This window comes from Somniosus microcephalus, chromosome 1 (assembly GCF_052327205.1).
Source record: "Somniosus microcephalus isolate GS21.2 chromosome 1, FLI_Smic_1.0, whole genome shotgun sequence".
In the NCBI taxonomy this organism is placed as follows: domain Eukaryota; kingdom Metazoa; phylum Chordata; class Chondrichthyes; order Squaliformes; family Somniosidae; genus Somniosus; species Somniosus microcephalus.
This window is the reverse complement of record NC_140987.1, coordinates 245918276-245931662: the sequence shown is the minus strand read 5'-3', so window position 1 is coordinate 245931662 and position 13387 is coordinate 245918276. Positions and strand designations below refer to the sequence as shown.

General features: G+C 47.4%; 1 protein-coding gene across 1 annotated transcript in view; it reads right to left on the bottom strand.

The window, feature by feature from the left end:
• Positions 1-8276, bottom strand: part of LOC147124691 (ADAMTS-like protein 1) — a 145448-nt gene extending 137172 nt beyond the window's left edge. Inside the window, exon 1 of the mRNA XM_085983963.1 lies at positions 8100-8276. Coding sequence (XP_085840089.1) covers positions 8100-8272 — 173 coding nt within the window. The 5' untranslated portion in view covers positions 8273-8276. The remainder of the gene's footprint in view (positions 1-8099) is intronic.
• Between the last annotated feature and the right edge of the window lie 5111 nt (positions 8277-13387).

Genomic DNA, 13387 nt, shown 5'->3' with positions numbered 1-13387 from the left:
AGAGAGACTGGGGGAGAGAGAGAGAGACGGGAGAGAGAGAGAGAGTAGAGAGACTGGGGGGAGAGAGAGGGAGAGAGACTGGGGAGAGAGAGAGAGGACGGGGAGAGAGGAGAGAGACTGGGGAGAGAGACGGGGGAGAGAGAGAGAGAGAGAGAGAGACTGGGAGACAGAGAGAGAGAGATAGAGAGGCGGGGAGCGAGAGAGAGATTGGGGGAGATCGAGAGAGACGGGAGGAGGGAGAGACTGGAGGAGAGAGAGAGATGGAGAGAGAGAGACTGGGAGAGACTGGAGGAGGGAGAGTCTGAAGGAGAGAGAGAGAGACTGGGAGACTGGGGGAGAGAGAGAGACTGGGAGATAGAGAGAGAGAGAGAGACTGAGGAGGGAGAGAGAGAGAGATGGGGAGAGAGAGAGAAACTGGGGAGAGAGAGAGAGCGAGAGACTGGGGGAAGAGATAGAGAGTCTGGGAGACAGAGAGAGAGAGACTGGGAGACAGAGAGAGAGATAAAGAGACGGAGAGAGAGAGAGGAAGAGGCCCGGCCCGAGTCACCCCAGCTGAGTAGGCTGGGCACAGTGAAAGCATTGATTTCTTTATGACAGCACAAAAACTGCAGCTCTTCGACATCATAGTCACTCAATGCTAATGAGCGGATAATGAGCGGAATTTTGAAAGTTTTTTGGATGCCGTCGGCACAATTTTTGTCTCACCGAAAAGTAAATATGCTTATAACTGTTCCGAAATCGTAAGCTTTCTTTTGATGTAACACACGTGTAGGTACGCTCTATAACTTTTGAGTGTATAGAGGACAGACAGACAGACAAGCAATTTATATATATAGATTAATACATATCACACTTGTGCATTACACAGAAATGTAAAAATAGATTGTGAGGAATTGTAATGTTTTAGCCTCTCAGTGATCCCCTTCCCCAAGTGTCTAGTTGTAAACTGAAGTTTGAAATTTATCTTCAAAGTTTTATTTTATCAATTTAGCATTCTTCTATAAACCGCATGTCAGACATACATCCTAAATACAGAAAGTATCCTGTACCTGTCATCACCCAAAGAGCAGAAGGCAGTGTGAAACTCGCGGCAGTTGTAGAGCAGTTTCTGAGACACAGACTGACCATAGTTTGAGTTAGATTTTACACTCTTGTTAACAGAGATAGTTCTGACTGTGAATAGACTCTTGTTATTTGGCCATTCATTTTCTGATTGTTATTTTGATGGTTTAGCAATGACCAGTATGGACAAGTTGCTAAGTGAATGATACCAACTGAATTGCAGTGTTAGATTCAATTGGTGTCTCGAACTACAGCAGCAAGGGTATCCTGTAGGACTACACGTCATACTTGGCATTTTAAATAAAGTTCAATATATTACAATTATAAATAGTTTTACCTCTGCACTTTGTTGGGTCTAACACATTCATTAATATTCTAATAAGCTTCCTTAACAGTTACTAATCTCAGTTTGATCACAGTAGAAGGGCATTTAGAAAAATAAATCTGCAATGGCCACAATTTTTCTCCGACGCTTCTAAACCACCTTGAAAATAATCACAACTTGATAAAAATAGTTCCCAATCGCCGAGATCTAGTAATGTAAAGCTAGTTGTGTTTCCTTTCACAGGTTGCCGTCAGACTGAGGCCAGCGCACCTGAATCATAACCAGGAAGTTGACTGGCAGTTGAAAAGATAAACAATTATGACAAAGTTTACATTAAATGATCTTTCCTTTGTTGCTCTTACATGTTTGTGCTCAAAGTGAAGGGTGTCATTCAGGAGAGTTGAAGCCGCCTCCACTGTTGGTACCCAGTGCCAGCAATCACTCCTAGTTCAAAAGCAACACAGTTGAGGTTCCTCGATCACACTCAACAATGTACTTGAATCGCAGCCTCAGGAGAGCTCCCTCTACTGCACCAGTGCGATATTTCTGTTTTCTATACTGATCATCCTGAGTGAGTTGGCCAACCTGTGTACCTATTTCTGCTGAATTATAACCAAGGCCACTGATTTACATTTTGTACAGAAATATAATGGAATCAGAGCCCAAAACATGGGTAAAAATTCCAGATCCCCTGTAATAAAAACAGCATCTCGTTTATTAGCTGTAAAGCAATGGGTTTAATTGTAAATGGTCAGAATCTCTGATGCAATCTGCAAACAGCAAAAATCCTAGAATCATGTAACAACAATGGAATGTGGCTTATTCAGTCACTGTAAATCAGTGATTATAACCAATTGTGTGTTTGTACCTATAGAACAGGGATGAAGTTGGCCAAACTAATTGTATTTAGGATTCTAATAGCTGTAGGGTAAGTACAGTCTGGGCGGGCTTTGACCCGATTCCCAGACGTGAACAGTCAGTGTGCTAAACTTGTTAAGTAGAAGAATTGGTTGATGATTTCCTTTCAAGTATTACTTTGGAAAGTACTGAATAAAATTGTAAGATAATGAAACTTGAAATGCACATCTGTTCATGCAAGGCATGATGATTAAGAAACAATAACTAATCGTAACTACACCTGATAGAATAGATAAACAACAACAACTTGCACTTATATAATCTTTAAGGTAGAAAAATGCCCCAAGGTGCTTCACAGATGCATGAAGTCCTGCCAAAGGAAATATTAGGAGGGGTGACCAAAAGCTAGGTCGAAGAGCTGGTCTTAAAGGAGGCGAGGGAGGTGGAGAGGTGGAGGAGTTTAGGGAGGGAGTTACAGAGCTTGAGGCATGGCCGCTAACGGTGGGCAGAGGGAGGGGCTTGTACGACTGTAATGGATTCCAGACACAGCAAAGGACTAGGCTTTGGTGGGATTTAAACACAAAGATTACTTTTTGTAAATTTGAGATGTTAGGGACCTTTGAGCCATGTAAGCCAGCAAGGATGGGTGAGCGGGACTTGTGTGGGACAGGATATATATCTATCTTTGTTGTTGTTATAAGTCTTATTTGTCCACTTTTTATCTAACTTCCTGGTAACATTTTTACGTCAACATTTTATCACTGAACCTCCCAAAGTAAACAGTTATAATGGGTTTCCCGGTGCAAACACTCACCTGCCATGATGTAGTTTTAAGCCTCCCACCTCTGACCTCCCCATTCCCTTCTCCCAGCTCCCCTGCATTTTCTCCTCCACCACAATCCTTGTTTCTCAGCTGCTCAGAGTTTACCCTGTGCTGACATTTCTCTTCTCTGCCATTCCTGATTCTAACATTTCTCCTCCTCCCCTTCCACCTTGATGCCTTTCTTATCCCCCCTTTAATTTTTAAGTTTAATCGCCCCCATTTGCCTTTCTCCTCCAGCATTGTCTTCCCCCCTAATGTGTCTCCCATTCCTCCCTCTAATTATTTATTTCACCTTTCTCATCTACTTTCATCTCTGCTTCTCCTTCTTTAATTATATTTTTCAGCAATCAAGAAGATAAAACTAGAATGCAGGCGACATCAGCAGACATAGACACATAAAAGGGCAAAAAATAGACAAAACCAAATCATCACAGCTAAAGATATTCATTACAAAAATTACAGAGATCCCACCAGACCAAACATCATTTCAGAGAAAGAAATCAACAATTCATTACAACAATTCATCAACAACATTAATCAGCTTACACAGACACAAAAGCAAAGTAAACCAGTAGCACAGATGAAGACAAACATCAGATGTTAGATCCATCTTTCAACACACAAACCTGCAAGTCCACACGAATTACTGCAGACACACACAAGATACAAACATCACAACAGCAAAAATATCAGCTGAGTGAAAAAGACAGACATCACAACACAAGACAAAGACACACAACAAAACCACAAGCACAGAATGAGAATATCAAAGAGTAGGACCACTCACTGTGAGCAACTCTACATGAGATCTACTTATCTTCTATCTTCTATATCTATCTATATCTTATATATATAAATAAAGCAGTATGTCTGTCTGTATGTCTGTCTGTCCGCTATACACTCAAAAGGTATCAAGCGTACCTACACATATGTTATATCAAAAGAAAGCTGATGATCAGGGGAGTGTCATAGGAATATTTACTTTTTGGTCAGACAAAAATTGTTCGGACAGTGTACAAAAAACATTCAAAAATCCGCTCATTAGCGGTTGACCAATCTTACCGCTCATTAGCGTTGAGTGACGTGATGGTTGACCAATCCTACAGTTCAGTGACCTGATGGTTGACCAATCGGTGCATCACAGGCGGGACCTAATCCTGCAGCCTCCCGAAACCTCGCCGCCATTTTTTCCCCAGCTTTTCCTCAACAGCGAGCGGGGCAGCTGCGTCGGCCCGCCGGGGCGGGAGGTGAGTTGGGGTCACTCGGGCCGGGCCTCACAACCGCTCGGCCCAAGACACAGAGCGGGGGAGCGGCAGCGGGCAGCTGTCAACCACGCGGCCCGAGACACAGAGCGGGGGAGCGGCAGCGGCTGGCCGTCAACCGCGCAGCCCTCTTAACTGCCCTGGCAACGCCGGGCCCCCCCAGCTAGTTATCTATCTATATATATATATAAAGCAGTCGATCTGTCTGTCATTCCGTCTGTCTGTCTGTCTGTCTGTCTGTATTGTATAAACTCGAAAGTTATAGAGCGTACGTTACATCAAAAGAAAGCTTACGATTCCAGAACCGTCATAAGCGTATTTACGTTTCGGCGAGACAAAAATTGCGCCCGTGGTATCCAAAAAACGTTCAACATTCCGCTCATTATCCGCTCATTAGCATCGAGTGACGTCGAGGTCGACCAATCGTACGGTCGAGCGACCCGACGGTCGACCAATCGCTGCGTGGCGGGGGCGGGTTCCTGGCACTTGCGGGCGAGCCCTCCTAGAGTCGAGTGGTGGGACGATTGACCAATCCTACGCTTCGGTGACCTGACTGTCGACCAATCGGTGCGTGTGTGGCCGGGCCTTATCGTTCTGAACCGAGGTGAGTCGCCGCCATCTTGATTCCAAACTTTTCATTTCTTTTTCCTGCTTTCTGCATCTTTTAAAAAAAAAGTTGCTTTTAAAACACATATTGTTTTTTAAAAAAGTTAATTACTTTCTAAATCTTTTATCTAATCTCATTAATTTTCCTACCTTTACTTTTTTTTTGCAGGGAGGCCTCGAAGCCTGGACGTCTGTTGCCAGCCATGCTGGACCCTAGGCAATTGTTTTGTGGCAAGCTCCTCCCACCTCCCACCCCCCCCCCCCCCGCTGGGCCAGATTCCAAACCAGCGGCCAGCCATCTTGGTAAAGGCTGGCTGGGCTCACTGCAACCTCCTCGTGCTTCATTCGGGGGGGGGGGAGCGGGGCTCGGGAGGGGAGGGAGAGTGGAGAGGGTTACCCCGGCAACCGGGCTCGCCAGCCGCAATCGGCCGCTCAGGCCCAGGCCCGGAGATCGGGAGGCGGAGAGGGGAGGAGGGTTACCAAGGCAACCGGGCCCGGCCAGCCGCAATCGGCCGTCTCAGGCCCAGGCCCGGAGATCGGGAGGCGGAGAGGGGAGGAGGGTTACCAAGGCAACCGGCCGTCTCAGGCCCGGTCTCGGGAGGGCGGGGCTCGGGCTCACCGGGGCGCTGTGCTCGGCATGTCAGTGCGTGGGGCGGCACGGAGCTCAACGGAGCCATCGCCGGCAGTGGGGAGAGGGTCTGCTGGCTCCCCCACTCCCTTTCTCCCCCCCCTCCTTCCCCCACCTCCTCCACCCCTCCCCTCTCCTCCACCCCTCCCCTCTCCCCCTCCCCTCCCCTCTCCTCCACCCCTCCCCTCTCCCCCTCCCCTTCCTACCCCCCTCCCTCCCCTGCCCTCCCTCCCCCTTACCTTCCTCCCCACTCCCCTTCCTCCCCCTCCCCTTCCCCCTCCCCCCTCCCCCTCCCCTTGTCGCGCTCTCTCTGTCCCCCCTTCCCCCCCTCCCCCTTCCCCCTTCCCCCCTCCTTCCCCCCTCCCCTTCCCCCTCCTCCTTCCCCCCCTTCCCCCTTCCCAGTTGCTCTCTCTCTTCCCCCCAGTCGCTCTCTCTCTTCCCCCCAGTCGCTCTCTCTCTTCCCCCCCAGTTGCTCTCTCTCTTCCCCCCCAGTCGCGCTCTCTCTTCCCCCCCCAGTCGCTCTCTCTCTTCCCCCCAGTCGCTCTCTCTCTTCCACCCCAGTAGCTCTCTCTCTTCCCCCCAGTCGCTCTCTCTCTTCCCCCCCAGTCGCTCTCTCTCTTCCCCCCCAGTCGCTCTCTCTCTTCCCCCCAGTCGCTCTCTCTCTTCCCCCCCAGTCGCTCTCTCTCTTCCCCCCAAGTTGCTCTCTCTCTTCCCCCCCAGTCGCTCTCTCTCTTCCCCCCCAGTCGCTCTCTCTCTTCCAACAACAACATGCCCTCGAAAAAGCCTCAGCACCGCCGGGCACTCCTGCTAGTATATATATATAATAAAGCAATATATCTGTCTGTCTGTCTGCTATACACTCAAAAGTTATAGAGCGTACCTACACATATGTTATATCAAAAGAAAGCTGATGATCAGGGGAGTGTCATAGGCATATTTACTTTTTGGTCAGACAACAATTGTTCCGACAGTATACAAAAAAGTTTCAGAAATCCGCTCATTAGCGGTTGACCAATCCTACCGTTCATTAGCGTTGAGTGACGTGATGGTTGACCAATCCTACAGTTCAGTGACCTGATGGTTGACCAATCGGTACGTCACGGGCGGGACCTAATCCTGCAGCCTCCCGAAACCTCGCCGCCATTTTTTCCCCAGCTTTTCCTCAACAGCGAGCGGGGCAGCTGCGTCGGCCCGCCAGGGCGGGAGGTGAGTTGGGGTCACTCGGGCTGGGCCTCACAACCGCTCGGCCCAAGACACAGAGCGGGGGAGCGGCAGCGGGCAGCTGTCAACCACGCGGCCCGAGACACAGAGCGGGGGAGTGGCAGCGGGCGGCCGTCAACCGCACGGCCCGAGACACAGAGCGGGGGAGCAGCAGTGGCCGGCCGTCAACCGCGCGGCCCTCTAAAATGCCCTGGCAACGCCGGGCCCCCCTGAGTTGGTAATGTATAAAAGTCTTGCATGTTATGTGGATTTGTGTAAGTGTCACATTTACTTCATGTAACACCTTCTCAGTCCCACTTTGTTGATAAGACCACTGTTGTTATAAAGCTGTATATTCGCTGACTCAGCTTGAGCCTGACCACAGCAGCTCTGCCATTGTAGAAATATGGATTTTAATTATTATTAATTGAAAACAGCACAGAGCAGATAGTTCACTGGGGGAGGATTGCAGGAACTTTGTACAGGGTAAGTCTGAGCCCAATGGAAACTGATACTTTTGAAACAATTTTCAGCAAAAGTAAAATATGTTGTAGTATATGATCCTCACTAATTAATTCACAATGATGGTCTTGAAGATTTCTGTGTAACTTTATAACAAGAAAGAATTTACAGTTTACGCTGCTGGTTCCACCTGATTTTTCATCAGCTTTAAAAATATAAATAATTTATAAGTCGGAGAGTTCCGTGGAAATTAAAAGAAAGAGTTTTGCGGAGATATATTTAAGCATTTCTGTAAGGCAGCAAAACAAGCTCTACCAGCAATGATCCTACATGCAAGCTCCTGACATCAGAAATGGGCTGTCAATACCTACCCCCGTACACGACCTGGCAAAGCTATGATACATAGAACATGTGGGTAGGTTCAACCAAATGACACACGCTACAATGCATTCAATATTCAACACATTATTTGCTTACGTCAGGGCAATAAATTTCTACTTTGGGAATCCTGTGTCAGCATTAAGGATCTTTAGATGCAAAGTAATGTCTTCCTTCACTCTACCCAACAGGTATGTCAGCGCCAGAATAAATCCTCTACTTCACCAGTGTTGCATTTCCAACTTCCCTCACCAAAAGATAAACCAATCTACAGTTTGGTACGGAATTGACAATCTCACTAAGAGAAGCCACAGATATAGCTCGTGTGCAATCACACTGGGGAAGCAAGGTGTGCTATTCTGAGGCTGAGGTTAAGGGATACTGTTGGGGCTGAGCGAATGGTTTTAAATGTATCCTGTGTTTCTTTTGCAATATTGGCATCACTTTCCTGGGCAGCGAAATGGATGGGGAAAAAAGGGAAAAGGAAGAGTTTACCGGCTGCTGAGGCACCGTCGCAGTGAGTATGAAGCTCCACCTCCGCAGGTCCGTGAGCACTCACTCCACGGACCCCAGGCATCCCACTGGGAGTCTCCATCCTCCTCAGACCGGGCTGTCCGTGAACTCTGAAATACACAAGTTAATCTTTGTCTGAAAATGTATTCATACATTCAAAGTAGCAGATACCAAAGCAGACAGCATCAGCAAAAAGCATCTCACGTTTTATGTAAAATTGAGTGGAGTCCAGTTTTGTGGGGCTTTAGCCCTGAAGGTAGATTATGCATAATTAAGAATAATATGGGATTTAATTTTTGGATGTAAAAATTACCATAAATAGTGCTGTTTCTGAATAAAACATTGTACAGAACAGTTACATCAAATGACTAAACCATTAAAAAGGTGAGTGGAGTCTGAATTATTTCCAGATCTTAAAATCCCCACCATTTGTCCACATTACGCACTCTGGCACCTTCCCCCACCCCCTCTCCACCTCACAGAGTGCGAGGGATTAATCACCTCAATCTGGCAATGTTCCAACGGGAAACGTTTTGAGATTTTGCAACAAATAAGCCCACTGCAGTCTCAGCTTCCCTCCATTACACTGATCTGTAGATCAAGTAGCAGAATTACATATTACTGTAGTGAGGCCCACTGCGCTAGTAAAGAATCTCAAGGAGACTGCCAGATATTCAGTGTCCCAGCAGTTTACGAACAAGAGCAACAGTTGATATAAGCTTGGTCCGTGCAATCTTCTGGACTGGTTCCCATCGCCTCAGGGGGTTCGGAGAGGAATTTCACTGGGTATTTTTTTCCGTATTGGCCCTGGGTTTTATTCTGTTTTTTGCCTCTCCCAAGAGATTGCCTGGCGGAGGAGTGGGTGTGATGTGGGGCCAGGAGGGGTGGGGGTGATGTGGGGGGGAGGGGGGGTGATTTGGGGCCTGTTTGGGTGGGGGTGATGTGCGGAGGTGATGTTGGGGTGGAGTGATGTGGCGGGGGAGGGGTGTGGGGGGATGTGGGGGTGGGGGTGATGTGGGGGGGAGGGGTGGGGGGAATGTGGGGCCGGGAGGGGTGGGGGTGATGTGGGGGTGGGGGTGATGTGGGGGTGGGGTGGTAGAGTGCCTATTTGTGATGCTCTAGGCAGCATGGTGTGGGGAAGGCTTGATGCTCCATTCTGTCACTCCCTGCCCGTTATTCTTGTATGTAGCGGGTCACTGTCTTTGTACAAAGTTATTTGGGAAACCTGTTTTTGTTACTAGAGGATAGAGAGGATTCAAAACAGCTTGTATTTTTAAATCACATTTACAAACAGTGTAACAACACACTTTATTGCAGTTCTTTTCAAAAAAGAGAGGCAAAACCTTTTTCAGGAAAACAATAGCCTTTAAAACCTCAGTATTACACACAATGATAGATCGGAAGCCCAGAGCTGGATCCAGGTCTAACTGCTGTGCAGTGCAGCAGGGTATTTGACCTCCGCACTCATCAGTCCCTTAGGATGAATGGGGCTGAAGATCGCGGGCTGGCGAGACCCCGGCCTGAATCACCCAGAAGGATAAGCCTGGATTTGAACTCCCGGCAGAAGTTTGTCGGTGGGGTCTATCCAGCCTTTCGCAGCCTGAGGCCTGGGTGATTTTAAGTCTGGTGCTAACTGGCCAATGGGTGGGAGTGGAGCCCACCACCCAGGGCCCAAAGGGACAATCCGCAGCAGTCAGGTAAGCACTGATGAGGGGGTCGGGAGGGCATTGCAGTCAGGGGACGGGGATGGAAGCCCAGGTTTTCCCTGGCTTTTTCCCGAGCCCCGGGATCCCTGGCCGCCTGCAGTAAAACCTGCAAAGCAGGTTAAAGTAGAGACTTCAGGCCTCATTATCATATTTAATTTGTCAACCCGCCTCCTGGCAGTGGATTGGCAGACCGCCCCTCATTCCGCCTGAGTGAATGGTAAAAGCCGGTGGGTTGGGATCGGGTTTTACATTTTTACAACTTTCACTTCCCCCACGCATCCAACCTACCCGTTCTTACCTGTGAAAATTCTGGCCAGAAAATTAGCATGCAGGTGCAGCAAGTAATTAGGAAGGCAAATGGCATGTTGGCCTTTATTGCAAGTGGGATGGAGTACAAGAGTAAGAAAGTCTTACTACAATTGTAGAGGGCTTTGGTGAGACCACACCTGGAGTACTGGGCACAGTTTTGGTCTCCTTATCTGAGGAAGTGTACGAAAGGCTGATATTTAAAGATATTTAGTAGACGAGAATCATATATGTATAACTTCAAGTGTAGCCATTGACCAAATAATATTACCCATAATTACTCCTGGGTAACTAGAAAACTTGTTCAAAATGTAGCTGCACAGTCAAAAGCAGATTTGACTAAGTTTTGATAACTGCGAGTGAAGTTTAAATCATTAAATAACATATTATAATGCTGTATAGAACTTAGAATTCGCTTAACAAAACTATAAACAAGATAACACTGAACATGGCAAAGTTGGTGGAAAAATACTGGAAAGGCGGGATGCTACTTTAGTCTGAGTGACAATGGTAATTTGGCCATTAGAACCAATTAAAAAAGGTGATTTTGTTAAAGACCATATATGGACACTGGCCAAACCAACTTTTGATAAAAAAAGGGTTAAAACCTCGATACCCAAAGAACAACTTTACACAGACGTACTGCGAGGGCAAAGGAACAGACTTAAGACGACATTATCTGTGTCCGAGAGGTTCCAGAAACCTAGGGCTGCGAGCTACTCGTTAAAACTATCGCCTAATATTAAGTATATTATGCTGTATGCTTAATAAATCTTGATCTATTGCTCAAACATACTGGCTGCTGCCTATTGGTGTCTTGTCCAAGAACTCAGAGAGCTACAAGATCTTACAGAAGGATATACTTGCCTTAGAGGCAGTGTAAGTAAGATTTACTAGATTGACCTCTGGGCTGAGAGGGTTGTCCTATGAGGAGAGATTGGGCCTATACTCTCTGGAGTTTAGAAGAATGAGAGGTGATTTCATTGAAACATACAAGATTCTGAAGGGGATTGACAGGGTAGATGCTGAGAGGTTGTTTTCCCTGGCTGGAGAGTCTAGAACTAGGGGGCAAAGTCTCAGGTATGGGGTCGGCCATTTAAGACTGAGATCAGGAGGAATTTCTTCATTGGAAGGGTTGTGAATCTTTGGAATTCTCTACCTGAAAGGGCTGTGGATGCTGAGTCTTTGAGTATATTCAAGGCTGATAGATTTTTGGACTCCAGGGGAATCAAAGGATATGGAGATCGGGCGGGAAAGTGGAGTTGAGGTCAAAGATCAGCCATGATCTTATTGAATGGCAGAGCAGGCTCGAGCGGTCGTATGGCCTACTCCTGCTCCTAATTCTTATGTTCTTATGTTAAGTGAAATGGAAACTGCCTACAGGAAGCATTGAGAGTGGCCTGAGACCAGAAACCTTCCCAGCTGCAGGTATCAGGCTGGGTGGGTGAAGAAATGGTAATAAAAATAAAACAAGGACAATGTATCTAATATTCTTTATGAAAATAATTCACTAAAGTCAGTGATACCCCAGCTTGCACAAGTGGCTAGAGCCTGTGATCCACACACACTGAGTTTCTCATTGAAGCCAGGCCATCTCAGGAGCTGTTAATATAATAAGATTGGCAGATCCCGCCTGCCTTCTTGGGGAATGGGATGTGCCAGGAAAAACTTGGAGGAGGGAAGAACATAATTGGTCCATGAATCGGGAACTAAAGGGCGTAAATTTAAGATTGTCACTAAAAGAACATCAGATTCTGAGAATGTTTTTTCTGCTGAGGATTGTTGAGGCATGAGGGCCTAGACTTTCTGCTCAGGAGATGCCCCTAACTCGGGCCGTGTTTCTGGCCTTGGGTCATTCACTGGCCTCCACCAGCGAGTCACGCCACTCTGGGGAGGGGCCTACTACAATGAGCTGAAAATGCATACGGCAAACAGCCGGTTAAAACACATCGGGCTAGAAATTCATTATAGCCCAGGAATGGGCGGTATCTTTAGAAAAGTTTGAGAATTAGTGCCAGGCGCTAATGCTTTAGACTGCATGCTCAAAGAAATGATTGGGGTGCTAAATCAAGTCTTAAAGGCCTAGCTCAGTGGCATTACACTGAAAGGGTGGACCAATATTGGGTGCAGGCTAATTGCAACTCATCATTGCCACAGGCTTTTCCCAGTACTTAAAGGGGAGGTTCATTGATACTGTGCAAGTGCCTCAGCAAGGAGAAGCACAACAAGGAGAAGGAGCCGGAGGACTGAAGCAGGTGTGCTCATGGCAGATCCACCTCAGTCGGGTGGTCAGGGTGATTGAATGCTTCAACAAATGTTACATACCACCATCTGTACCACAAGCTTCACACACCATCCAAAGCACCAGACCCCCAGCACTCACCCACCAACAATCTCTATCTACCAACACTCACATCCACAGCTCACACCTTGCACACAATGACAGCTATTCAACTATGGCAGGCACAAGGGTCATTAGTTATTAGAATGAATGTGATATGTGTGATATGTTTATGCATAAATTTATTAACGGAGTTTGCAATATTTTGTGGTCTCTCTCATTTCACATTTGCACCCAGGAGGACGCTGTGATATGGCATGACACAGGGATGGTATGATGGGGATGTGGTGGCCAAAAGGGATCTGGGGTTTAAGTCATCCTGCTCTGAGGCTGGAGGTTTGTTTGGAGGAGATGGCAGAGTCCTGTGACCACCACCTTGGTGATGCGGAGCCATCTAATACACTGTTCCTCGCTTAATTGATGGTAGGAGAAGTGCTATCGGAATACCCTCGGAGGGTAAGGCCTCCTCGTGAGAGCCCTAATGTTCCTCCTCATCCCTCTGCGCACATGTTCCCGCATTTCTGGCTGCCTACGCTCCCTCCACCGTAGATCCTGGAGGATGAGGTGGCGCCAGTACAGCCCCCATTAATGTTGCCAAGTGTAGCAGTTTGAATCTTTGAACAATAAATGTCGGCACCTTGCACTTGCCAGAACACTGCTGAATAAAAAGAACCTTGAAATTACGGATACAAAATGATCCACTAGCTGAAACTGACAACAAACCACTGAAACTGATCTGCCCTGCCAGCTGCGAGGGATTAATGCGGATGCCTTTAACTAATGTCCCTGGAGCCAGCTTCCACCTGCTTGAAGCCTCCTCCCCTGTCATCTGGTCGAGGCGTTAAGGTAGGTGGCGAAAATCAATTTTGCAGATCGGGTTGCACGCTCACTGATGTCACAATCTGCCTGGCGTTGAA